This window comes from Taeniopygia guttata, chromosome 4, assembly GCF_048771995.1.
Source record: "Taeniopygia guttata chromosome 4, bTaeGut7.mat, whole genome shotgun sequence".
In the NCBI taxonomy this organism is placed as follows: domain Eukaryota; kingdom Metazoa; phylum Chordata; class Aves; order Passeriformes; family Estrildidae; genus Taeniopygia; species Taeniopygia guttata.
In genome coordinates this window covers 43439478-43464852 of record NC_133028.1, presented here as the reverse complement: position 1 = coordinate 43464852, position 25375 = coordinate 43439478, and the positions used below count along the sequence as shown (strand labels likewise).

Sequence of the window (25375 nt, the reverse complement as noted above, 5' to 3'; positions counted from 1 at the left end):
ACTGCCACCTCTTTGCTTCTGTTTGTTAAGGCACATTGTGGCCCAAAGCCACTCTTACTTCTTTTCAGCACTTCCCTTAGGTAAGGAATCAGAACAATACAAATTGATTCCACTGTGTAGAATCTACTGTAAATTTTGGCCAATTTTGCTAAGAATAACCATACAGCAAAATGCACAAAACTGAACATTTGTTTATGTATTTTAACATTTTAACAGCAGAGTCCCTTATCAGTTGTTTAAAAGGCAGAAGGCCCAAGCGGAAATTAATCAGAGGCCTGGAAGAAACATTTTAAATTTACTTTATGTATAGCTTTCCCTTCACTGCAAAAGGCTACAAAATCAGGACATGCTCAGAGTTTTTAATTGCAAAGGTAGACAGTTTTTATACTTCTTTAAATTCTACAGTATGCTGTTGACTTCCAGAGCAGTACGCTGCCAGGAAGAAAACAGTATTGTAACATCCCCCACAATGAAATTATAGTAGTCTGTCAGTTTTAGTGCTAAACAGTAACTGAGTCTGTAAGCACAAAGCATTCTTGCAGTTCTGTATACTTGGAGTAATGCTTTCTTTCCCCACTCTTAAACACAACTGATAGATGGCTGGGGATGGACCCCAACACATAGCTGAGAACACAATGAACCTCTGCAGTCGAGTATTTAATTTTAATTAAACCACTGACTACCATAAAGCATGTAATTATCCCAAGACTTTAAGTTATCCTTACCTTGCTAAAAAGGTTAAAAATAAACTATAATCATCTTTAAAGCCTTTAGCGCACTTTAAGTGCACAACATATAAGTGAAAAAGGATTTTTCTGGATAGCAGAGGCCACATTTGCCAATGTTACATTTGCTGTTGATTTGTTTCTGTGACTGAAGTTCCACCCCCTCATTCTTGCTCCTACATTTCTCCGCACTGCAACAGCAAAAGTGTGCGTGCATCAGTGTGAGCATAGTGCCAGCAAAAGAGGGGGCTGATGCAGAAAACAAAAGAGAATGGAAACAGACTGTGTAAGCTCTCACCATTTCTCTAAAAGGTTCGTGCTGTAAGAACCTAGACTAAACTCAGCACTGGCAACAGGGCTTATTCTTAAGCCATAAAAGATAAACAAAGTATATAAGTAATCAAATACACCCACTACATACATATGTTACCACAATTTTGCCTTCTACCACAGTTGTTTAAGAAGGAAATTTAGGACACAGCTGCTTCTAAAGCTCTTTTTTCAAAAAAAAAATAGCAACTCCTGAAAATACAAATCCCTACATCTTCATAAAAGACACTCCAGCTGATCAGTGCAATGTAATTAGATTATGAACTCCAGGTATAACTAGACACAGGTATCAGTACACCACCATAATCACAGTGGGAGCTACTCTAGATGAGCCCTCCTAATTAATATTTTTTATACTTTCATAAGGAAAGTATCAATTGACTCAACGTTTTGATGAACAGAAGACTTATAACCACAAAATATGTTTCTCTCCAGGCATTTCCAAAATGTTAAATCTACATTTCTGAAAAATAATTCTCTGATGCTGCTAGCATTGCCATTAAAAGAAAATTATCTTTCAAGAGCACTGTACTACCCTTTTCTTCCCAAATCAGATTTAGCATGCCTGCACAGATTCTGCATATTTCTCATCTAGACCACAGAGCTCTCTCAGTCCTACCTGTATCTGCCTGTAAAAGGGTGCCAATACACATGCAAAAAATGTAATAGTTAGATATGTGCATAAACTTGTCATTCTGACACTGTATTAACAGACCAGCTTATAAGCATTCATACACAATATGCAAGATCTAAATGTATTCCATTATTTTCCTCCTCAGGGATTTGCTCTGCTTGAGAATCAGAACATCCAGCACCAAAAGCACCTCCAGCATTAAACACCTCTGTGTAGGTTCATTCATGTGTCACAATACACTGCTGAGGTGGCAAACCTCAACAACAAAAGTCCCCAGTGTAATCTTACAGATTAAGCACTTGGACGCTGTGTCATATTCAATGCGGGCAAGACATGGATTCACAATAAAGTGCTGAATAGCAATTCCGAAGATATTCCCCCTTCTGTATATCAGGAAATTAATTTGGCTTTAAAACAAACAAGAAAATTTTTTTCTTGACAATTTCATCCTGTGAAGCCACTGACAGAATAAAGGTGACACTGCTTTCAATTTAGATATCAGACATGATAGTGAGTGCAAGTAAGTGCATAGGTCTGCACTGTGGGAGAAATCTGGAGACTAGGGAGATGAAATGACACAGAGAGAAAGAAAATAATGTATGAAAAGAAAAGACACTCAACCACAAAAAAAGCAGTATCTCTAAAAGTAGAATAAATGTGCCAGGCAAATGAAAGTATTTATTTCTCTTAAGACACCACTGAAACACTCAGTAGCTTGTTCTTGGAATATTTTATGGATCTTTGACACTATTTATGATTAAAGGATCCCCAAGATGTTTACCCAGTTCACCTAATGAGAACCGTCTTAAATATCACTGATTTTTTTACAAGTACTAATTTTCTAAGGAAGTGAATTTGAGATTAGCCTATTAACAAAATATTTTCCCTCCAGCGACATTGGTAATTCCGCCCAGAACAGAAATAAAAAAATTCTAGGAAACTGAATGTAACAATTGCTTCTCATGTGCACAGGATTTGTCTGAAGTACCATAAAATGGATTATTCTCTATCATCAAACAAAGACTACAAGACCTAGACACATCATAAAAGGGATTAATGTGAAGGTGCAAAAAATGGATTTATTTAATGATGGTGGCATATATGAATAAATTGTTGTACCCTGAGATAACCCTTCATCCATCACCTTTGAGCACATGCTTATAAGTTGTGCAACCCTCTGCCACTATTCCGCAGAACAGGAAGCCCAGCACTTTGCTGTTACTAAAGCAAGTAATGTTTTAATGCACATTATTTAATAATGTAGTGATTGGCATCCAGTTTTTAAAGATGTGAATCACCTGACATTCTGAAGACATTTTACTGAGGCGTGCACTGAATTTACCCACATCTACTCCAAGGTGTTAAACATCTACTATATCCCCTTTAAGGTACCACAGAGTCCCTCATTACTGGTCTAACGTGTGCATGTAAATCTGCATACATGTGCCCTTTGGTCCTGGAAGAACATCCTGACAGTAATCACTGTGTACAGCTGGATTCCCTGCACCATGATGGCACTTTGGGCAGCTGTTATAAAAGGCATTCTTTACCTGTTTCTACCCTCCACATAAGGCTATTGCATCTCGTTCTCAGTCTTCTAAATGCAAATTTCATCCACTCAGGTGCTACTCGTGGTAACACAAAGCAGTTTCACCTACGGTCAGCGAGAGGCTTCAAAAATCTGCTTTGACCAAGAAAAAGAATGGCAAAGTTATTAAGCATTAAGAAACCCTCAAAACAAAGAATCCTGTGCTTGCCACAGATAAGCACAGCTTTTCTGGACACTCTGGTAATGCTGGCAGAAACAGTTCCAGTTGTTTGGTGCCTTGGAGGAAATAACTACCCTCCCATGTATTACTAGACCTCTCCCCAGTTCTATGCACTCAACAAAAAGGCTACAGATCCTGTCAGAGGCATTCAACCTCTGTAAATATACTAATAAGTACCTCTGCATTGCTATAGTGCCAAAATACCATAATGACACACTTCAAAGAGTTCTTGATAATGGATCCACAAACATCAAGCTAGTAGACAGCAATTACAGAAATGAAATGTGCCTAATGTCATGGCAGCTGCTACCATGTATTTCCCAAAGACTATATTGGTGATCTGCATGAAGCTTTGCACACTAGAACAGATAAACTTTTTTTTTCCCATAAAGTTAAGCTGATAAGCTCTGAATACATCAGGTCTGCAGCATTATCCTATCTCATCATTCAGTTATATTTGTTCCATGCTGGCAGTGATGCTTGTCCAAGCATGGACTTGACCTGCTTAAACAACAGACATGGTAAACTGGAACTCCATTCTCAGGTGAATTTAATCATGCCAGTTTGAAGTTCACTGGATGTTGCAAAGGATGTACAAATGACAAAGTGTACAGCATTTGGTGTCAGTTGAACTGTGGCACCTGACAATGTAGTTCTTCAAGTACCAGGCAGAAGGAGTGAGACTTCTTATAAAGCTTCTACTTTGATCCCAAGTCCCACATTTCTATTAGTTTTGTACCCTAAATTTAAAAGTGCAGCTATAGAACACACATCAATGGAGTGTTTACAATGGAGTGTGGAGATACAGCACATCAATTGAGTAATTTGAGAAAGTTATTGAAATGCTGAGCTTGCTTCCAGACATTTATGTCCCACCTCTCCAACAGGATGAAAGAACAGTATTTTAATAACAAATAAGATCACAACACACTGTACACTCAAAAATTCTTTTAAATTTAGCAGAGATGTGAACAACCTGAATCCATTTTCATGTATAGATCTGTGATATTGAGAACTCAGTTTTTAATGCAAGAAGTAATTAATGATGAATACAAAATTATCACCTTGAGAAAACAAATTATATTAATTTTAACTTATCTCTTATAAACAGAATCTAAATGTTATAATTGAAGAAAAATGTCAAACAGCTTCTTTAATACATACAATAGTCTGTCTAGAAGGAGAATGGACCAGAAACCCTTTTGTAGTAAACAAAAATTGAAAACTTACCTAAAAATTGAAAACTTACCTAAGCTTTTAAGGAAGTCAATCATCATGATCAAGACCACATTAAAAAGTAGAATACAGATAAGAAATTCATCATTATAATTCAATAACCAGTGATTATCCAGCAGAAACACCAACCAGTATGCAGTAACTGATTTCATACAATGAAATGTTCCATACTACCATGCAAGATCTGAAGAATAAAAGTCTAAGTGTATTCAAAAAAGGAATTGATTTAGTGAAAGATAAATCCATTGGCAGCAATTTAGCAGGGCCTTTCATATGCGGCCTCCCAGAAGTTGCGAAGAAATTGACTGCAGAGGGGAAGGAATTTCTCTTGGAAGTAAAAACTGAATCCTGGGAGGTGTTTCTTGCAGACTTTCCTGAAGACATTTGTTTTTTTAGTTTGTGCGCTGTGACACACAAACTACTAACAGAGCTCTGAAAGGCTGACAGTGCACCCACTATTAACCACAGGAGTAATGATGTCAATCATTTGAAACCTTTAGCATGTTCTGATCCAATCATATTTTCTTCAAAATCATGAACAAGCTGACTGGTCACAACACATACACACAAAATAAATGCTATGACCTCTTTAAAAGCTTAGGGAAATGAAAAAAAAATGAACAGTAAAATTTGTTGCATTCAGCTTCTACTCCAGAGTGAACCTTTTCAGCCTTACTGTCATCCAGCCTTTCATGCTGGACCCAAATACAACCATAGAAAGCAGGAAAGCAAGAATATATTTGTTTTGTAACACATGCAAGAATTTCTAAACCAAACAGGTTAATCTTTGAAGCATCTTATTTAGCATTCCATTAATTTTTGTCAGAAGATTCTAAATTCGCAAGTCAGAATGTCAAATTGATGTTTTTAGAATAACACATTAAATTCATACAAATCTCCACAGATTTAAAACACCTGAAGCAATGAATGTAACAGCACTACATCAAGTGGTCAATTCAAAAATATTGATATACATAAGATCCTGTGTCTGTCAAAATTGATACAAAGTTGAGGGGAAAACCAGGAATTTTTTTTGGTATGTGCCATTAACCACTAAATCTATGCTTTCCCACAAAACTTATTTTCGTCCTTCACTAAAGGGAAGGATGCTTGCCAAGCATAAACCACAGATCAACAGATGATATACTGTGATCCCAAATCTGCTGTTGGAATGCTTCAGTGCCTTTTGTGCATACTGATTTTCAAGAGCAGAGTAAAAAATCTTGGCCAGCAATGAAAACAACACTTCCACTAGATTTTTTTCTGTACAGAGGAACTGAATAAGCAAGGCAGCACCATGCAATAAGAAGGCTGAAGGGGCCAGACTCCTCTACCCTAGAAAAGACAAGGCAAAGAAGCTACTTAGCCACAGCAGACACCTACTTGTAGGGTAGCAACAAAGATCACAAATGCAAACTCTTCTTGGTGTTAGTGGACAATATTGAATGGGGCAATGGTCACAAATGTAGCTTGGGAGGTTCAGGTTGCAGGTGAGCAGAAGTTCTTCCATTAGGAATAAGTAAAGCACTGAAACAGGTTGCCTGCAGAGGCTGTAAATCCCTCCCTTTCAGGAGACTTCTCAAGCTACTGCTAGACAAAGCCTTGGCTGGACAGATCTAGCCTTGGCAACAGGCCTGCTTCAAGAAGGAGGCTGGACTAGGTAACCCCAGAGTTCCCTTCCAGACAACACTTCCATAGCCACAAACACAAAGTCAGCAAAGCAAAGAAATGGAAGAATGTGAAAGCATTGTATTTCACTATAGATAATAAGCATCAAAAAAAGAAGCTCATGGCAAATTACTTTAGTGCTATCAAAATAAAATTTCATATGGCACATATTGAGTGAGATGCTCATTGAAACAAAACACACAGAACAACATAAACTCTTAATGGAGAGCGTAAACACCACTACCCTGTTGTTTCCAGATTTTAAATCAAGGTCATGCATAGCTTCCAAATAGATAAATTATATTTAATGTCTCAGTAATTGCAGCTTAACATGCTGCAGTGACTTCAGCTATAGAAAAAGAGAACATCAGAGTACAAAATTTGAAAAACAGAATCACAATAGAATGCTGAACTGATAGACTGCAAGGACACTGGGTAGAATGTTCAAGATAATGCCAGCAGGAACCAGATTAGGAGGAAGAAACAAAGCAAACTCATCAAACTAGTGTGCTAACTAGGTAAAAGGCAACTCTGGCAGGGGAAGACCACAACCACTGACTCATAGCCAACTCAAGAAACCCACATACTCAAAAGAGGGAGCATGTGGGCTGATTAGCAGAAGAAAAAAGAAAGTAATTTACCAACAGAAATAAAACACTAATTAATAAGAGAACTGTATAAATTATAGCCGATAAACATTAATGTCTTTGCTTGTCAAAATATGCAAATAATGAGAAGTTTTGATGATTGGTGTACTGGCTTTGTAAATTTGACAGCTTGGACTGGCAAATTTGTGAGCTGAACTTTCTGAGCTGAACTACATAAATCAAATACTTCAAGTTTGTGTGGATTGGCCTCTTGCACACTGGGTGAAGGAACCCATTTTGGGACAACAAAGGCTATACTCTCAAAAGCAAATATTAACAAATTCATTTACAAATATTACTTTTTTTTTTTCCTCTGTAAACAAAACCACTTTGGTAAAAGCTTCTTGCAATGAGGTTATGACTCATTTTATGCTTTGCTGTCTATCCCCATTCTTTATGCAACATCCCAGACTTATCATTTGTTGTCCTGACAGGAAATGATCATTTACAACACAGGTAACTGCAAGGTCTTTGTGCAATCACAGTTCTATGGGTCATTCTCTAGCTACAAACTCATCTCTCCTTAAGCAGTTATATACTTCTGTGCCTTGCTTTGGCTCTAACCTAAATGAAGTAGGTCCATTTAATCCCTTAATAATGATACTTATTATTATTTGTCCTTCTACAGTTTCCTTGGCTGACTACCAGAAGTTATTTGATTATTTTTGTAAGACCAGCCTTCAGTTTTAGAAGCATTGTTTCTTCGGGGGGCACAATATTCTTTGGGGATCAGTCTATACTCCTGGCCAAGTAACTGCAAGCAGATTTTTTTATTGCCACTAACTTGAATCTCAAAATATGTTGGAGAACTTCCATGTACAGGCTATATAAAACACACAAAAAAAAAAAAAAAAGAAAAGCTTTAGTTAGTATTTATACTTACCTCAAGCAATCTACAGTTAAAGACTATAAAATATAATAGAAATGTGCCCAGTAACTTCAAAGGACTGTGAAAAATGCCTAATCATATAATCTTCTTAATACTTCCAAGATACAACATACCAGCATCAGTCAGAGATTATTACAGGAGAATTACATTATTTGTGCTCTTTGGATCTGAAGTCTTTTACTGTGATGGTGCCTGAAGCAGTTATTAAAACTGAAGCTCCTAAATCTGCACCAGGACAATCAAAACAAAACAGACTGAATCCCAGGGAGAAGAGGGAAGTGATGTTCAGCTGGCCATCAGCTCCACACCGCTTCTTGAATTTGTGAGCTAACTAACTAAACAAAGAAATAATTAAAATAGTGGCACCCACTCCCTTATCCTGAATGCTCCTCTTAGTTCTCTTTTTAAGGGCTTCCTGTGTACACATGGGCAGACTAGCAGATCACAGATAAATTTATTAGTTTATTTAAAACAAATGATCAGCCTGATAAAGACTTTTTTCTCTTCTCTTCTCTTAACAAAAGAGGATAAATGGTTACATTTCGTAAGGACAAGCAGAACAATTTCCAGATCAGCACTGAAGGACACAGGCATGCAGAGAAAGAAGTTTCCAGCTGAACAATGCTGACTTCTCTTCTGCAAGATGCCGATCCTTCCACTTCTTAAATATAAGAGTCAGTTAAGCAACTAAGTCTTCGAATCACCCTTTTCCTTATCATGCTTCCTCCCAGCTCCAGGGTCGCTGGCACCTCTTGGGAAGGACTGAGCTTGAGCTGTCCTTGTTATGATCCAGTGAACCCTAAAGGACATCACCACAGGAACAGTCTCTGATCCAAGAATTTAATGAAGCATTTCAGATCACCTTATTCTTTACTTCTCAAGGCCAAATATGTGGTTTTGCATTTACATGGGAACAACTGCTGAGTATTGTTGTATTAAATTCTTCATTTATCTGTAAAAAGTCCATGATGCCTGCAAATTACTGTTCACTGAACTCTGTCAGACACACTACAGAAATGTACCCCTACAACCTCTCAGCATGTTGAGCAGTGAAATATTCAACCTTAATTTTTTATACTGGATACAGCTCATTGTTCTCAGCTTCAAAAACAAGTCAGTGCCAGTTTGATGTGGGAGTTGTGGGAATGTAATGAATTGATCAAACTCTGAACTAAATCTTGTTTTGGCATAAAAAATCCCAAAGCACTCAAGTCAATCAACCCACCAAAACCAGATGATTTCACCCATAATCTAAAACTGCTCACTACAGTTCAAAAAGTTCCAGGAAACATCTGAACTAAGGGAAAGGAAAAAAAAAAACAACAAAACTCAACCCAGAGATGTTTCAATCAGCACAGTTAAACTCATCTGCAAAATTTACAGCCATTGTATGAGAGCAAACCACAGACAATCATTTGTGATAAGTAAAATAAAACAGAGTAATAGTAAATTAAACCAAAGCCTTGACCACCCGTATTTTTAACCACACATTAAAGTAAAAAATAACATTTTTTACTAAATAAATTTCATTATTAGCTTCCATATTTGGTAATTTCATTTTATTTTTAAGTAAGGAAATTTCTGCCACATCCATAATGGTATATTCTTTCTCAGGGAACACTGGCCAGAAATAAATTTCATTATTAGCTTCCATATTTGGTAATTTCATTTTATTTTTAAGTAAGGAAATTTCTGCCACATCCATAATGGTATATTCTTTCTCAGGGAACACTGGCCAGAATTCAAAGTGAAATAATGCAGATACAGATTATAATAAAAAATTATCACAACCTTTAGATAATATCAGAATATTGTGGTACTCAGCTCTAATGTGACAGTAAGGACAGATAATCAACCAATGTAGTTCATAACTAAAATTTACTACATTCACTATAAACTTTCTTGCAAGTCCATGGTAGTTCAGTAGTCACAGAATAAAAAGGTAGTGGAAAAAGGAAAGCACAACAGATTAAGGTTTAGAGTTAGACTGGAGAGAACCTGTAAGTCTATGGAGATATAGTATTTTAGTGAGGTCGTTATGGCTTGTTTGGCATTTTTTGTTTTTGTTTTTAAGAAGTTTATTTATTTTACAAAAAACTAAGTAAAGATACTAATATTCTAAGGAAAAAGATCTAGTAAATATCCTAGGGTCTCTATAGCTTCCCAGAACAATAATGCATATGACAGAAATAAGCAACAAGAGAGGTAGAAATAGATCACATTATTTATATTGTAGTTAAAACCCCCAAAAGTTTCCAACAAAAGTGGTTTCCTTTCCCAGACCAGGTGACAAGATAATTCAATTTAATGAACCTATGCAGCTACTTTCATTATTCTCAATTTTCAAAGAGTATGTTGTAGTTCTCCCTGTAACCAAAAAAACCAATATATATATACACATATACATACATACATACACACACACATATATATATATAAAATTCAATCAGTATTTTCTCAACGGGAAAATAATTTTGTTAGAGGGAAAATAATTTTGTTAGAAGAGTTTCAAATTGTTCTATTTAATATATCTTCTTGCAGGTTTTCCAGAACATGCCAAATAAAAACTGTCTTGAATTCAGAGAAAATAATGCCATGACTTGGGATCATGACATGCAGTGTGGTAGACACAGGCAGTGAGACGAATCATCTGAACTATCTACAAGTACCCCATGGACACAAATGGTTTGGCCTATCTCATTCCTCCAAGTTTCCCTGCTCCAAGATCTGCTTTGGCAGTCTACTGCTTAAGCAAGCACCTTCAGCTCATTAAACCAGCAAAAAAGCCCCCAACCCAACACAGTAAAAAACAAACAAAGCAACCTCCAGTGAATCAAATTAAAAAAAACCAAAACCCCAAACCATAAGTAGGTCTCTAACAGTTCTCAGGCTGCAGTTTCACAGCAATATAAGCCAAACTAACTTCTTTCCGGCATAGGCTCTTACCTCCCTCTGGCTGCATGTTCCTACTCTTTCCCTTGTGCCAGCTTCAACATTCACCCAAAACCATTACAGTGAGCTGAATCAGAAGACTCCCAACCACTGAAGAGAACTAGAAAAATATCGCTCTACTTGGAAAATGCATCAGAACAGGTTAGTGCAGGTTCTAGCCAGCAAAGGGGCTCCGAGTGAGCAGCCACCCAGTACATCAGCCCAGGCTACCACCTAACCACAACTCTAGTGACTTCACTCACCAACAGGTTGGACAAGCAGCAGAGCTGACACACAAGAGAGAGCAGAAGTGCACATCCCCAAAGGAGATCACACCTCTAGAGCAGTAGCCAGCTGTTAGTTTAGTCTAGATAGCTTCATCCTACAGCAGTGCAGTACATGGTGCAGCACAACTGGAACTGGCTTCAAGGGAAAATACTACTTCCTCACTGCAGAGCCTCCTGAGCTCTGCCTCCCCAATAAACCACTGCTAAATAAGTCTGAGCATACAGTAAGTCAGAAGCACTTGTGAACTTTCACCTTTCAGCTCCCACTTTGCACACATGTCTCGCACTGGCAGGACAAAGGTGATCAGTTGCCCTTACGCCTACATGCACCGGCTGAACATAGCAAAAATCTGAACTGCTTGCATTCACAATTGGTTTAACAGACTGAAATACTTAAATTGACAGCCTGCTAAGGTGCCACTGCTGTTTTTAAACCCTACAACAAAATATCTCGCAGGCTTAGTTAAGACCTATTTATATTACCATTGCAACCACACATTACATGCAAAAAAGCCCCACTAATTTTCAACAGGTTTGTAAACAAAAGTATGTAAATAAAGGTCAAGTAAGGGAAGAGCAGCAAACTCATCTACTTTGGATGATATTCTTCATTGATGCCTTAAGAATACTCCACTGGGAGTCTTAGTAGTGTTTTCCAGCGTAGAGATGTGCAAACAGATGGAAAGAAGGCGAGACTGCTCAAGCAGAATGCTGTTCATTCACACATACTTTACACCAGTAAGGTAAACAAACAGTGCTGGCCCCATTTCAATCGGTGGCTGTCAGGAAAAAATACTAGTAAAAATTGAAAAAACACCTTTCTTTACTAGTTAATAGCACTGTGCCAAAGACAAATTCTGGGAACAAGCTTTGTTCCACAAGAAGGTGGCAAAGGTTATATACATATATGAACTGTAGAACCAATTCAATGTTTTCTGCTAACAAAAACCTCTAGAGGAAACACCTTTGGAAAACAGGTATCATAACCAGTAGCACAAACATTTTGCTCTGGAGGAAACCATACAGGAATCAACATTGATTTTCTGCACTTTTTCACCCATACAAGGTGAAACCCTGCAGACTTGCCAAAGGACAGTGGTTTCAATAAGGTCCTGCTAATCCTGCACCTGTACAGGCATTGGCATAACTTGAGCCACTCACTAAAGGCCACAGGGCCTGTCTGTTGAAAGTTTTCCTCTAGCATCCCTCATGCTGCTGTGTTTTTATCTACTACAAAAGGGACTCAATTTCTTGTTGCTCAAATGGATGCAAACTCACATGAATTACAAAGGGTGCTATATTGTTACAGTTGTACTATAATTACTAAAAATCAGAATATTTGGAATTCAACTATGTAGCATGGCTGAGATTTTACCTGGAAACAGACCTTATGAAAATGATTCATTCTGGAAGAGATTTTAAACTGACAGAAAAAGAAATGCTGCATTCACACCTCAGTTACTACAGGACAATGGCATGCATATTGACCCTCAATTAACAGTGATCTTCAAATTATATAATTTCAGCTGCTGCCAGGGTCCACTTGAGTTCATAATTTCAAACAAAAGCTTGTTGTTGTCCATGTTTCTCTACAATGACAATCTGCTCACTCCCCAGCTCCATTCTTTCTCAGATGCACTGGTTCTCGGCTCTTTGACGGGGCCTGCTGTCCATACCTACATAGAAATGGCTAAACGTGAACAACTTTGCTATCTAGATGCTCCTCTACCTTGGTACGTGTAATTTCCCGATGGAGCAACCTATTCACCTGGACATGTCTGTGCTAGTCAGCACGTGCCCATGCTAGCTTCAGGGTGGTGAAACGGTGGAACAGGTTGCTCAGAGAAGTTGTGATGCCCTATCCCTGGACGTTCTCAAGGACAGGTTGGATGGGACTCTGAGCAACCTGGTCTAGTCGAAGGAGTCCTTGCCCACGGCAGGGGAGTTGGAACCGGGCGGCCTTTAGGTCCCATCTAACTTGAACAGTATGACTCTGGTGAGCGCGGAGCGGGAGCAGGCTCGGGGGGCGGCCCGCGGGCACACGCCTGCAGCTCAGGTGCACCTGAGCTGAACCGAGCTGCGCTGGGGCGAGGCCGCGGGGGCCGGCACACCTCGGGGCGGCACCGCCAGCGCCGCCCAGCCCCCGACAGCAATCCAGACACGGGGAGCGGGCCAGGGCCAGCCCAAAGGACGCGACGCCGCGGCCCGCCGCGCCCTCGCCGCTCACCTGCTGCCGAGCTCAGCGCGACCCTCCGGTGCCTCCTGCCGAGCTCCCGCAGCTCCTCCTCGTCCTCCTCCAGCCTCCAGGCTTCGGCCATCGGCGGCGGCGGGGCAGCTGGCAGCATTCAAGAAGCGGGAGCTGCCATGACCGGCGCGCTCTCTTCGGCGCGGCCGCCCGGCCCTCGCGGCCGCCGGGCCCGCCCCGCACCTGCGCCCTCTCCGCCGCGCTTCTCCCGGAGACCGCTCCGCGCTGCTGCCGGCGGGGCGAGGCGGGAGCAGAAGCGGCCTTTCCTGCCCATCCGCGGCTCTCCGGCGTCAGCAGGAAACCCGGCGGCCGCCTGGCACCGCCACAAAAGGGGGCGGAGGAGGCGGCGGCGGGGGGAGGTACCTGGCTGCCGGCGCTGGGCAGCCGCGCTCCGCCGGGCGGCTCCGCCGGGCACCGCGCGGGGATGGGCCGGGGATGGGCTGGGGAGCGGCGGCGCCCGGCGGCGAGCGGGCTGTGCGAGCCCGGGCGGCCTCCTGCCAAAGGGCCGAGAGGGTGCGAGGTCTGCCTCGCCTCGTGACGAGAGCAAGGAGATGCCAGACTCTTTTTCAGTGGTACCCAGCGACAGAACAAGGAGCAATAGCCGCAAACTAAACCACAAGCAGTTTCACCTCCACATGAGGAAGAACTTTACGTTGAGGGTGGCAGAGCACTAGAACAGGCTGCCCAGGGAGGTCGTGGAGCCTCTCTCTCTGGAGACACTCAAAGCCCACCTGGACACGTTCCTGTGTTACCTGCTCCAGGTGACCCTGCCTTGGCAGAGGGGTTGAACTAGACGACCTCCTAACAATTCTGTGAGCCCCGGGAGCTGTGGGAATTGTAGGTGCAGCATACTGTGGCCCCGATATTGGCTGAGGGCTGGGGGCAGGCAGGTTTTTGACCGGCAGCAGTTGTGGTTCACGGCTAGGAGGATGTGTGTCTTGGCCCGAGTTCATTACCGTGGTTTGAACTACTTAAGAAGGACCTACTTGAAACCAGTGAGGTACACACTTAACACCACTGTAGTGATATGAAAAATAGGGCCACGTTTTAAGTTGGACGCCTGTGTGGTTTTACCTCTAATTTCTCCCCACCCCCCAGGGCCCTCAGTTGCCCATATCTAAGTAGAAATTATATTGCTTCTTTACTTCATATGGTAGCTGTAAAACCAAATCATAAATGTTTTTACATATTATTCCATTGTATATAGTACTAAAAAAGGATATAAGGAAGATAAAGTCAGCTTCAGAGCAAGTGAATAAGGGACAGTAAACCAATAAAGTATATGACCACAAATTAGAGCAGGAAGGTACAACTAAACAGTGAGTAATCGTAATGTTGAGCAATATCTGCGCTAACATGCTGAGCAACTTCTAGCCTCACGGTGAATAATGCATATTGTACAGGTTGAAAAAAAAGTCATCACAAAATTGAAAAAGATATAATGCATGAATACAAATGATTGTCTGCATTTTTTAGTGTTTCGGTGCTTGACTTTACAATCATTGTTCCTTAACATAGGCTTTTTTCCACTGCAGCTCTTAGTGTTCAAGTGGTATAATAGATATGCTTTGAAGGACATAAGGCTTTATACTGTAAAAAGATGTAAGGCCAGGAATAAAACTGAATGTACAGCAGGACTGTGTAACAGAGAAATGAAACCTTCCAGTATAGGTAAATGTTCTCAAAAGCTTCATGCTTTGGATGACTTCTGCACAGATAGATTGCATGGTAGTCCAAGGAAATCGCTTTAAAAAATTCAGTGCAAGATCAACATGCCTTATACATGACCTAGAGCCGATACAAAACTCTTCAGTGGAGCACTGCTGTCACAGGTACGTGCTGTTTATATGTGCATGTGTGAGGGACAGAAGTGACTCTCCCATGTAAAACAAACTGTGTGCTGTTTGTATGCTGGTTCTCTATGGTAAAGCCAAAATGCATTACCTGTATTCAGCTCCTAAACTCCATTAACCACTAAGAACAACAAGGACCTTCCACTTTTCACTTCCCAAATATCTTCTTTTTGTACTATGTATTCCACTGCTGTTTGGCAGAAAGGAAACTTGGTATAATGTAAAATTACTAAAGAAGGAAAAACCAGAAATAAACCACAGAACATAACACAAATTCCAAGAGCCCTCAAAAACTAGATTAAGCCTTTTTTTGTTGTTGTTGCTCTTGATGAAATTGACACAGAGGCTTCCATGCACATAAAATAGAAAGATACATTTGGACAAAATTTAGGCTTAAGAAAATCATGCTGAACAGAGTAGCTCCAGCTACTAAGAAAACATTTCCAAAAATATCACATAATAGAGTATAGAGTAATCACGAGTGTTTAATATTGACAATCATCAAGAGGTCTTTAGTGATCACTGTGGAAGTCCAATTTAAAAATGGAAGTGCAATAATGAAATTATAGAAAATTTATTATAAAGTCCCTGAAGCAACCGCTTGGCCATGTATCAAACTCTGCCAGCTGGAAATGCACATGAGACAGTGACTGTATTTAGGGCTAGAGAAGCCATTCAAAAAATGTCTGTAAAAGTTTGAACATGGATTTCACCAGAAAGGAAGAGATCAAACTAAGATACAATTCATACATGGATACAAGATTCAAGTGGCAATAACCAACATATTACTGTAAACAGTATGGGAAACAATTCCTAATCAGTAGTCCTGGAAACAAGAAAATTTCACAACATTTAAACAAAATACAAGGCAGCATTCAATGAAATACTTGAATCATATTTCTGAAATTTTAGCAAAAAAAATTAAATAATGCTCAATCCTCCTAAAAGGAGGTTGCTTATTAGTAGACAGAATTCTTCAGGGTAATTATCTGTAGGCATGCTCACACCGCCAGTGTACCAGTAATGGAACAAAAGAATAGTTTGGGTTGGAAGGGAGCTTAAAAGTCATCCAGTTCCAACCCAGCTGTCATGGGCAAGGACAACTTCACTTCCCTGGACCCGGTATTCAGAGCCCCATCCAGTCTGGCCTTGAACACTTCCAGAGATGGATCATTCACAGCCTCTCTGGACAACTTGTTGGGTTGCCTCACCACCCTCTCATTAAAGAATTTCCTTCTAGTATTGAAACCCACTCTCTTTCAGCTTAAAACCACATCCCTCCTTGTCCTGTTGCTATCTGCCCACATAAAGAGTCCTTCTCCGTCCTTTCTTTAAGCTTCTCTAAAGTACTGTATGGCCACAGTGAAATCTCCCCAAAGTCTGCTCTTTGTCAGGGTGAACAACCTCAGCTCTTTCAGCTGTCTTCATAGGAGAGGTGTTTCAGCTTTCAGGTTATCTTTGTGGCCCTCCTCTGCATGCTCTCTAACAGGTCCACGTCTTTCTTGTCCTGAGGACCCCAGAGCTTGATGCAGCACTGCAGGTGGGGTCTCACCAGAGCGTGGTACTGGGGCAGAATCACCTTCCTCAACCTGTTGGCTATTTGATGCATCCCAGGAGATGGTTGGGTTTTTGGGCTGCAAGCACGCATTGCTGAGACATGTCAGGCTTCTCATGCACTAACACTCCCTCGTCCTGCTCCCAAGGAGAAGTCTGGATCTGTTCTCTCATATTGTTTCTTCACTTGTACTTGCACTTGAGATTGTCCCAACCCAGGTGTGGGACCTCCCACTTGGCCTTGCTGAACTTCTGGAGGTTTGCACAGGCCTACCTCCCAAGTCTGTCCAGGTCCCTCTGGATGGCATCCCTGCCCTCCAGCTTATCAACCACACCACAGAGCTTGGTGTCATTGCTAAACTCACTGGGTGCCACTGTGCCCATCAGTGATGTTAAACACCATGAGTCCCAGTACAGACCCCTGAGGAATGCCACATGCATTCAAGCTTGGAAGTGGTTTTTAGGTTTTAAATGCCTCAATTTCTTGCAAGTAATTCTTTCCTAGTGAGTGCTTGCCAGATGCATTCATCCATGCTCTGTCTGTGAGCTTTGACTCACTTCTAGTTTATGTTGGTATTTTCAAGTGATAAACAGCTTTAGTTTTTTTTGTCAAATGCCACACATCACTGGCTTGATAACTGATAAAGGTGTGTAAATAATAGAGGTACCTAGGAAGGGAGGTAGGCTTTAACAAGTCTCCAGGAGGTAGATTGAGCAGCAATGGCAGATCTACCTTAGCAGTCTTGGAATAGATCCTGACACAGACCTTTATCTGGGTAAGCAGTTTCTGTGGGGAGGAGAGAGCTGTGCTTTTGCATCTTTAGACAAGCAACAAAACCAGCTGTTGAAATAATCAAAAGAGCCACAGTTGCTGGCAAGTCTAATAATAGCTTAGGCCAGACAGAGTAATTTGCGATCATTTGGCTCAGATAATAACACACACACACACACACACACACACACACACACACACACACACACACACACACACAGAGAGACACACACACACAAAGACTTCTGCTGCTTGCTGGATGGACCTGAAGGAAGTAGGAAACAAAGAGGAGGGGAGAACGAATTGGACAAATGATTTGAAGTGCAGAAGGAATTAAATGTGGGAAATTCTCTTCAGAAAGTCAAGGAACCAAGGTCCTCTTTTACTTTTCAGCAAATAAACTGATAAAAATTATAACAAAAAACAAAATAGGAAGAGAAAGTAAATATAGATGCAAGTTGCAGAAGCTGAATTAAAAAAAAACTGAAAAAGAAGGAAAGCACTTGCTCTAGTCTACGGAGGTTGAGAGGAAAGCATCAGCATGTGGCAAATGTTGTTCTAAGGCATTTCATGAAGTACTATGTATTTGTGTCTTACAGGCAGGATGAAGGAAAAATAATTGCATTCTTCTGCTTCAGTGAGAATCTCTGCCGCATACATATGCGTAGGAATAAAAGGCTTTTGTATATTTTCATAGCTACATTTCTCCAAGAAAAAGAACTTTACTGTCTCAAAAAGTCTGCAATTTGCTTATTAAAATCTGGAAATTTCTCACTGAAATTTTACTTCATCATATGCCTCTTGGCTGTAATGTACATACTTGTAATTTCACAATGGTAGAGTAAAAGAAGAAAATAACTGGGTAGATGTATCTTTGTACTTTCTGCTGAATGCTTACAATTAGCTGCCTTGGTGGTTATTATTTTATAAGTATTTTGTTCTGATTTGCATCTTTGGAATTGCCACTTTGTTTGGCCCTGCAAAAAGACACTGTTTTTCAACAAAAAATGTCAGTTCTATAGAACTACTTAATTGAAGTCGCCCGTGTAGCCTCAATGTCTATTTAGGCTCTGCAAAGCAGCTGAAGCCTGCAATGAATGTATCAGTGTTTGGCTGAGATACAGGAGCCTCAGACCACAAAAGAAGGCAGACAAAAGATTTTTAAAAAATGCAAAGGATGAAAAAGAGTATTTTCAAAGAGGAAAATGTACCCTTTGGACATGACAACATTATTTTTGTTCTGAGTAAAAATAGCAAGGGTCTCGTTCAATAGATGAATGACGTTAGTGATACGGCCAGTGTAGGAAGCTGACATTGGTGAGGGCCAAGATCTGATAATTCGATCTCCATTTGTGTTTAGCTGATCCAATGAGTTCTAGTGTAGCTGGAGAATGACGTATCAGGAGCCTGCAGGCTTCCTGAAATGTCTCCAGCTAAATGCAGGTTCTCCTTGCATTTTTACAACTACTAGTGGCTCCTAGCATATCAGCATGATGGCAGCCTAAAGGTAAGTGGTTTTGTGATGAATGGAGATAATTAAAATAGAAGAGTATTTGTTTCCATGAATAAGGACCTTTCTTCCTGAAACCCTGGAAAATCACCTTGATGCAAAACTAGGAATTTTGAGACTGCTCTCAAAAAATGAGAAGGATAATAATAATTTCAAAAGATCGAAAATTGGCAGTCAAGGAGGAAAACCTATTCAGAGAAAGAGTCTTACACTTTTCAGTTTTAAATATTACTTTTACAGATAATTTTTGTTACTTTTGCTGCTCTCCACATTTTGTGGGCTAAAAGCACTCTTTCCTTCCCTGTCCTGTTAACAAACATCTTTCTAAAGTATAATTCTCCTTTATTAATCTTATCATGGGTGTGGTAATAAATTTGTTTCTACTTCTTTCATGATTAGAGAGACTAAGAAAAAGAAGTAGAAAAAAGTGAGAAAACATGGAAGGGAAAAGAGCTGGTTCAGAGGTCAATACTTCTTAGAATGAAAGGCTGTCAAAGCCAAATTGATTCACAGTTTGAGTGCTGAAATATGCTCGTTTGCTCTATAACCTCCGAGTTATAGAGGACAAATTTGATGTTGTGCTAAGCAAGCTGGCAGTGGCATGATGTAAGAAGTATTACCACATTGAACACACGTGAGTCTAATACCTAAAGATATACAATGTTAGCCCCAGGAGAGAGTCCAGCAGCTTTCCTGCTGCAGCTTGCACTTCAGTGCAAAGAGCTGACAAGGGGAAAACTTATGGAAGAGAGCAAACAAAGTACTAAAAAATTTTTCAGAAGGTAAAATGGGGTCATAAATTTGTTGGGTTTTTTTACTGCACATAAATTTGTGCAGTAAATTTAGGAATTTCTTGCAGTAATTTGTCAATTTGTCAATTCAGGAGTTTTTCATAGTACTAAATGGGCTAAAGGTATAAGTAGCTCTGATTTTGTTTTCTTCTGTCCTTCTGTCATCTAAACTGCCTTTCACTGGAAATATATATGACATATAGGTACAGAACCTTTGCAGTTCAATACTAAAATTTATAGTCTCCTGGTTTTGGTTGTTATTCTTTATTTGGTGGTGTGTGTTTAGTTGATTGGGTTGGGGTTTTTTCCCCTCCACAGTACCACCTTTGAGCACTTAGGCATTCTCTCATTTTTTTTCTTGTGCTGAACACTGACAGAATTCACACTTAACAGAAGTGTTCACAAAGCAACATTAATATACAGCAACAGAATAATTTTGCAGTTAAATATTTGTATGATAATTACTAATTCAGTGCTGCAAAGTTTAATATTAATGAAGTTCTAACAGTCTAGATGCATTAATGTATGTTTACTAATGGAAAAACACTTTTCTAATGTAGAAGTTTTAAATCAATTCAAAATACACTATGACAAATAGAATATTATGTGTTTCAAACTTTAAAAATAAATTACTTTGATCTGTTGCAGACATTATGTTTTAATGATACATTCAACAACACACAACTTCTTAGAACAATTTTGTTTTATTAAAAGTTGAATGAAAAAAACAGTTTGACAGTTTTGATGGAGTACTTGGATAGGACCCCTGACAAATTGTAGATGATAGCTGCTTCTTTTAAGCCAGACAGCCAAACATGGTGTAAGATTTAACAGTGTTATTTTTCAATTTCTTTGATAAGAAGGAAGGACCTGTATATCTCAGTAGCAATTAAAGGGAAAAGAAAAATAATCCTACAAGATAGTGTCACTCCTGTCTTTTTCAATTTTACACCACAACCTTTACTCTAATCGCCAAATGTCAGTAGAGGAATAGATGATGACAAGCATCCTCATCATCAGGTCCTCCATAATAGCTTTAAAGTGGCTTAAGACTTGACATCAGCTAAAGGGTTTATATATTTCACACTCATGCTTGCAAGAATTCCTTTAGCTAGGCTTTTAGGGGTCCTTCACTCCAGTTAAAAATACTTATTTAAACAACTGTAGTTTCTGAGCTGACAACTCCCAAAGGCATATCCATACTATTTAGACAGATGAAAAACTGAGTTCCAGAACTATTCCTTTTTCTGACTCTCAGAAGCAGTTTCATGTTATTCATACATTGCTACTACAAAGCAATCTGGTGTTTTTGGTATCAATGAACTCTTGCTAAATTCTTCAATGTTGAATTTTCTTAGCACTATAGCAAGAAAGAAGGCCTTATACTGTTTTTTATATCTGCTAATTACTTTGTATATACATATACACATTCACCGGGTTCAGCATTTTTTCCATGTTCACCAAGTGTGATCATAGGATTGCATAATTCAAAAGAAAAGGGTTCATATGATTAAAAAAATACAAAGCTAAAGTTTATAATGTGATAGTAGAACAGTAACCAAATTTCCTGGTTTAGTCATAAAAGTGGATGGTGCCAGACCCCATTCAGTGGTACCCAGTGACAGAACAAGGAGCAATGGCCATAAACTAAACCACAAGAAGTTCCACCTTGACGTGAGGAAGAACGTCTTTACGCTGAGGGTGACAGAGCACCGGAACAGGGAGGCCATGGAGTCTCCCTCTCTGGAGACATTCCAAAGCCAGCTGGAAATGTCCCTGTGTCACCTGTTCTAGGTGACCCTGCCTTGGCAGGGGGTGTTGGACTAGATGATGTCCAGAACTCTCTTCTAACCCTCCTGTGATTCAGTGAAGTGAAATCCAAATATCTGCCTAATGCCTGGAGCTCCCAGTGAGGTATGGATTAATGAAACAGCATTTTTTTCAGGATGCTGTTGGCAAAATCCTGACAAGGATGGAAAATGTCTCACAGTAAACTCATACCTTGAAGCAGAGCTTCACGGTAGTTGGTTTCTGGGTGAAACCTGTATACAACAGTTCTCAACTGAAAACTGAAACAACTTGGATTTTCCCTAAGGCATAATTTTCAAACTTTTTTAGACTTCCCTTACATCTTTTCTGTGGCACTTTATGTCTCTTCTGCTCTTCCCCAACGTGCATATATTGTAACTTCCATAGCCTATCCCAAATTTCTGTCTTCCTCAGCTACAGCTACTTATACTGTTTATTCTTCACAACCTTTATTCCTTTACCCATAAAGAAAATGCACTCTTTCCTCACAGAAAACTATCTTATACAGTCCAAATCTCACAGCTGCTTTTTGCAATTTCATTAGCTCAAAGGAAATGCCACACTCTTCAAGGGGCTGCTGAGCAGAAAGCTTAAGGAGCGTGGAGAGCATGAAAGGCAGAGAAAAGCCTTGGTAGAATTTCTTGGGGTTTTACACCATGGAAGGAGGTATTGGCTATTCCTCTCTCCAAAAAAGGCCTCACTCCAGTTTACATGAGTTTTTCTTGTTTCTAAGGACAGGAAGTGGTATCCAGGAATTAGTAGGGCAAAAAGAATTTCAGATACTCATTTGTGCTTTCTGCACTCTTTATGGTTGTTCCCATTGACTTACTAAATTGTCTTTATTGACAAAATTCCCTGGATGCTTATCTCAGGATAACTTTATCAATTCAGGAACTGCTTCAAAGAAAAAATCTTTTATGCCTACTGTGAACTCCCCTCTTCCCAATGCTGTCTAAACGCCAGAAGTTGTTTAAAGGATCTCTACAGTGTTCAATTCCCGATCAGTAAGAATTCAGTGGTCTGGAAAATAAGGAAGAGAGTGTCAGAAGGAGTTTCTGGGATGCTTTTACAAAAGCCATGTGTTCAGCACTGTGCTGGAGCCAGGAACAACCTATCAGTCCCGAAGCAGCTTTCTCAGACACAACTTTATTCCACAAAACCTTCAGGATTCTAACAAAGCTTTTGTGTTCTGAAAGTCTATGATGTGGTCATGCACCAAATTTGTACCTGGACAAACAATTTCAGACTTCCTTCAAGATGAGAGAAAACAAGTGAGATGTCCTGATTGAACTGAACATATAATTAAAACACAGTTTTTGATCTAGAATTCAACTATGAAATCTACATAGACCACCCTCTCTTTTGCTCCAGTTGGAGGGGTGCACATAAAGAAGGTAGGTTTGAGTTGCTCTCTTGTCTGTATTTTATCTGTGCAGCAACATATGGAATTTTCTACTGTTGATAGCTTTGGCATACACAATTACTATTGGCAAAGCAATGATTTAAAGCTGAGAAAGGAATGCAAAAATTTGCAAAAGGATAATATAAAATATGCAGAAAAGACCTTGGTCCATCTTACACAATTACAGTAAATACAGTCTTCCAAGGGAATTAATACGGGTTTATCATCCGGTCCCAAGGCAAAACATAGGAAATGTTCAAAGCAAGAAGAAAAAAATATATTGAGAACTTCTGGAGTAAACAGTGTCTTGTTTTACTCTGGTGCTTACACTGGCTGAATGTTGATATACTGCTGCAGCAGTAGGGCTCATCCATCTTTGGATTAGCACTAAAGAAAATGCCTTAGTTTGACAGTTGTAAGTGAGTCTTGTGCTTTTTCTGTTTTATTCACAGCTGGTTAGGTGTACAGGTCACGTTCCAGCCTCATTAGTGAATGGTGGCAACTGAAGTCTAGTTATTAATTCTCCAGCTTGCAAGTTGTTAGCAACTGAAGCCAAATAATATTGGCATAATGTTGGCTGAACCAGAGATTTCTGAAATAGGATCTTTATTTTTGTTTCTTGATGAAAAATATCTTGTTGGGAAAAAAAAGTGACTGCTTAGTGCTATAAAGGTTCACATATGCCAACATTACAATTGGTATGTTAAAAACAGGAAAAGTTATATGCCTGAATGTTTCTATTCTGAGTCTTTTTTTGGAATTTGTTCAAGGCTTCTGAAAATTTACTGGCCTGATTACACTTCCTGTTCTCCCTGGGAAGTGAATTTTTTCAAGAGTGCAAAGATTCTTGTTAGCTCAAAATACAAAAATATCTTGCTTTTGCAAGACGTAATCTTCATCTTAGATATTTTGAAATACTTTGACATTCTTAGTCTTCTACCAGCAGAAGTATTGTGTTCATTCTGCATCATTACTTGGTCAAGACTTTCAGGGAACACTATGAATTTTCACATTTTCCTAATGTTTGACAAAATATATATTTGAAGAGGGCATGAGAGATGGAAAATCATCACTGTTAAGATGTCTCTAATGTGCTCATGATCACAATACCCTGGCATGTTAATTAAATTAACTGAAGCTTAATTCAATTAATACACTTTTTCATCCTTCTAATTACAATAGCATGACTTTTATTTGTGTCTTTTGCATCTGTTTGTGTACACATAATCATTACTGTTTCTGTCAGTAATGAAGACATAATTTACAGAAATAAGCTAAGATTGACTTTTGTCCCTAGTAATGCAATTAAAGCCCAGAACTAAATGAAATAAAACATTATGTTGCATGACAGGACAGCATCTGTTTTCTCCTGTAGTTGCTACTAAAATGTAAAGGGAATTTTGTATGCTATTTTCCCAAACTCTTCATTGTCTTATGGATGCTATTCAAATGTATTTTCTTTTTTTAATCCTAAAATTTGACCTCTCCTTATCAAAAATCTGTAAAATTAGCATTGTGGCTTACCTTTCAATTCTTGGAAAATCCACTGAAATAAATCTCTGGCCATTCGTGTGTAAACATGTTGCTTTTCTTGTTGTGATTGTATTCTGAACTGTTGAGTTGAAGGGATGTTGAAATGTCAGCATGATTCTTCCCTATAAATAAAGAACAGGCATGTAGAATGAGTGGTGTCAAGAAGGGAATGACAAATCATGTCCAGATATAACCCTATATTTCTTGTGCATAGCCCCCTTACAGCTCTATCCAATATTGATATACAATTTCTGCAGTGTAATCCAAATCACATTCAAAGGATGAACAATTTTTATTACCATTCATCTTTGTCAGATCACTTGAACAGCACATGCAACTGAACACTGCAAGAGGCAATCTTTTTCTGTGCAAAGTGATATCAGAGTACAAACAGTGAGCCAAAAAGAAACTGGAAAAACAGAAGTTTACAGCACTCCTAAGAAAGAAAGCCAAAGAGATGCTATTGAACTAAGTAAAAACCTTTCAAAATTATGTCTATTGGATTTAATTTTTGATTTGCCAATGTCTTGTTTCCAGAGTCCTGTAAAATGAACCCTTTTATATTGGAAATATTGATTAAAAGGCCCCCAGTTGTCATAGTTCCTCTGTCTTCACTCAGCCTGGCTAATTCACACCTGCTACTTGAGAGTTTATTTCAAGCAGGAAATCCTGAGGCTAGCAGAAATATCACTTTCATTAAAGGCTAGTGAGAAATCAGGAGAAATGGTAGAATCAGAAATGAGTATTCAGGAAAAGTGATAGAATCAGAAACCATCTAGAGGAACTGTCT

General features: G+C 39.4%; 1 protein-coding gene and 1 long non-coding RNA gene across 5 annotated transcripts in view; both read right to left on the bottom strand.

Moving 5' to 3' along the window:
* Positions 1 to 13603, bottom strand: part of SH3D19 (SH3 domain containing 19) — an 80976-nt gene extending 67373 nt beyond the window's left edge. For 3 of the 4 annotated variants that reach the window (XM_030271528.4, XM_072928480.1, XM_072928479.1), the window contains exon 1: positions 13344 to 13603. In XM_030271528.4, coding sequence (XP_030127388.4) covers positions 13344 to 13461 — 118 coding nt within the window. In that variant the 5' untranslated portion in view covers positions 13462 to 13603. The remainder of the gene's footprint in view (positions 1 to 13343) is intronic. The other variant, XM_072928482.1, reaches the window with a different exon arrangement.
* Positions 13604 to 20526: 6923 nt separating this feature from the next.
* LOC140683970 (uncharacterized) lies at positions 20527 to 25070 on the bottom strand. The gene is made up of 2 exons (XR_012055686.1): positions 24577 to 25070; positions 20527 to 22670 (listed from the first exon to the last, which is right to left on the bottom strand). It is a non-coding gene; the product is annotated as an uncharacterized lncRNA (long non-coding RNA).
* Between the last annotated feature and the right edge of the window lie 305 nt (positions 25071 to 25375).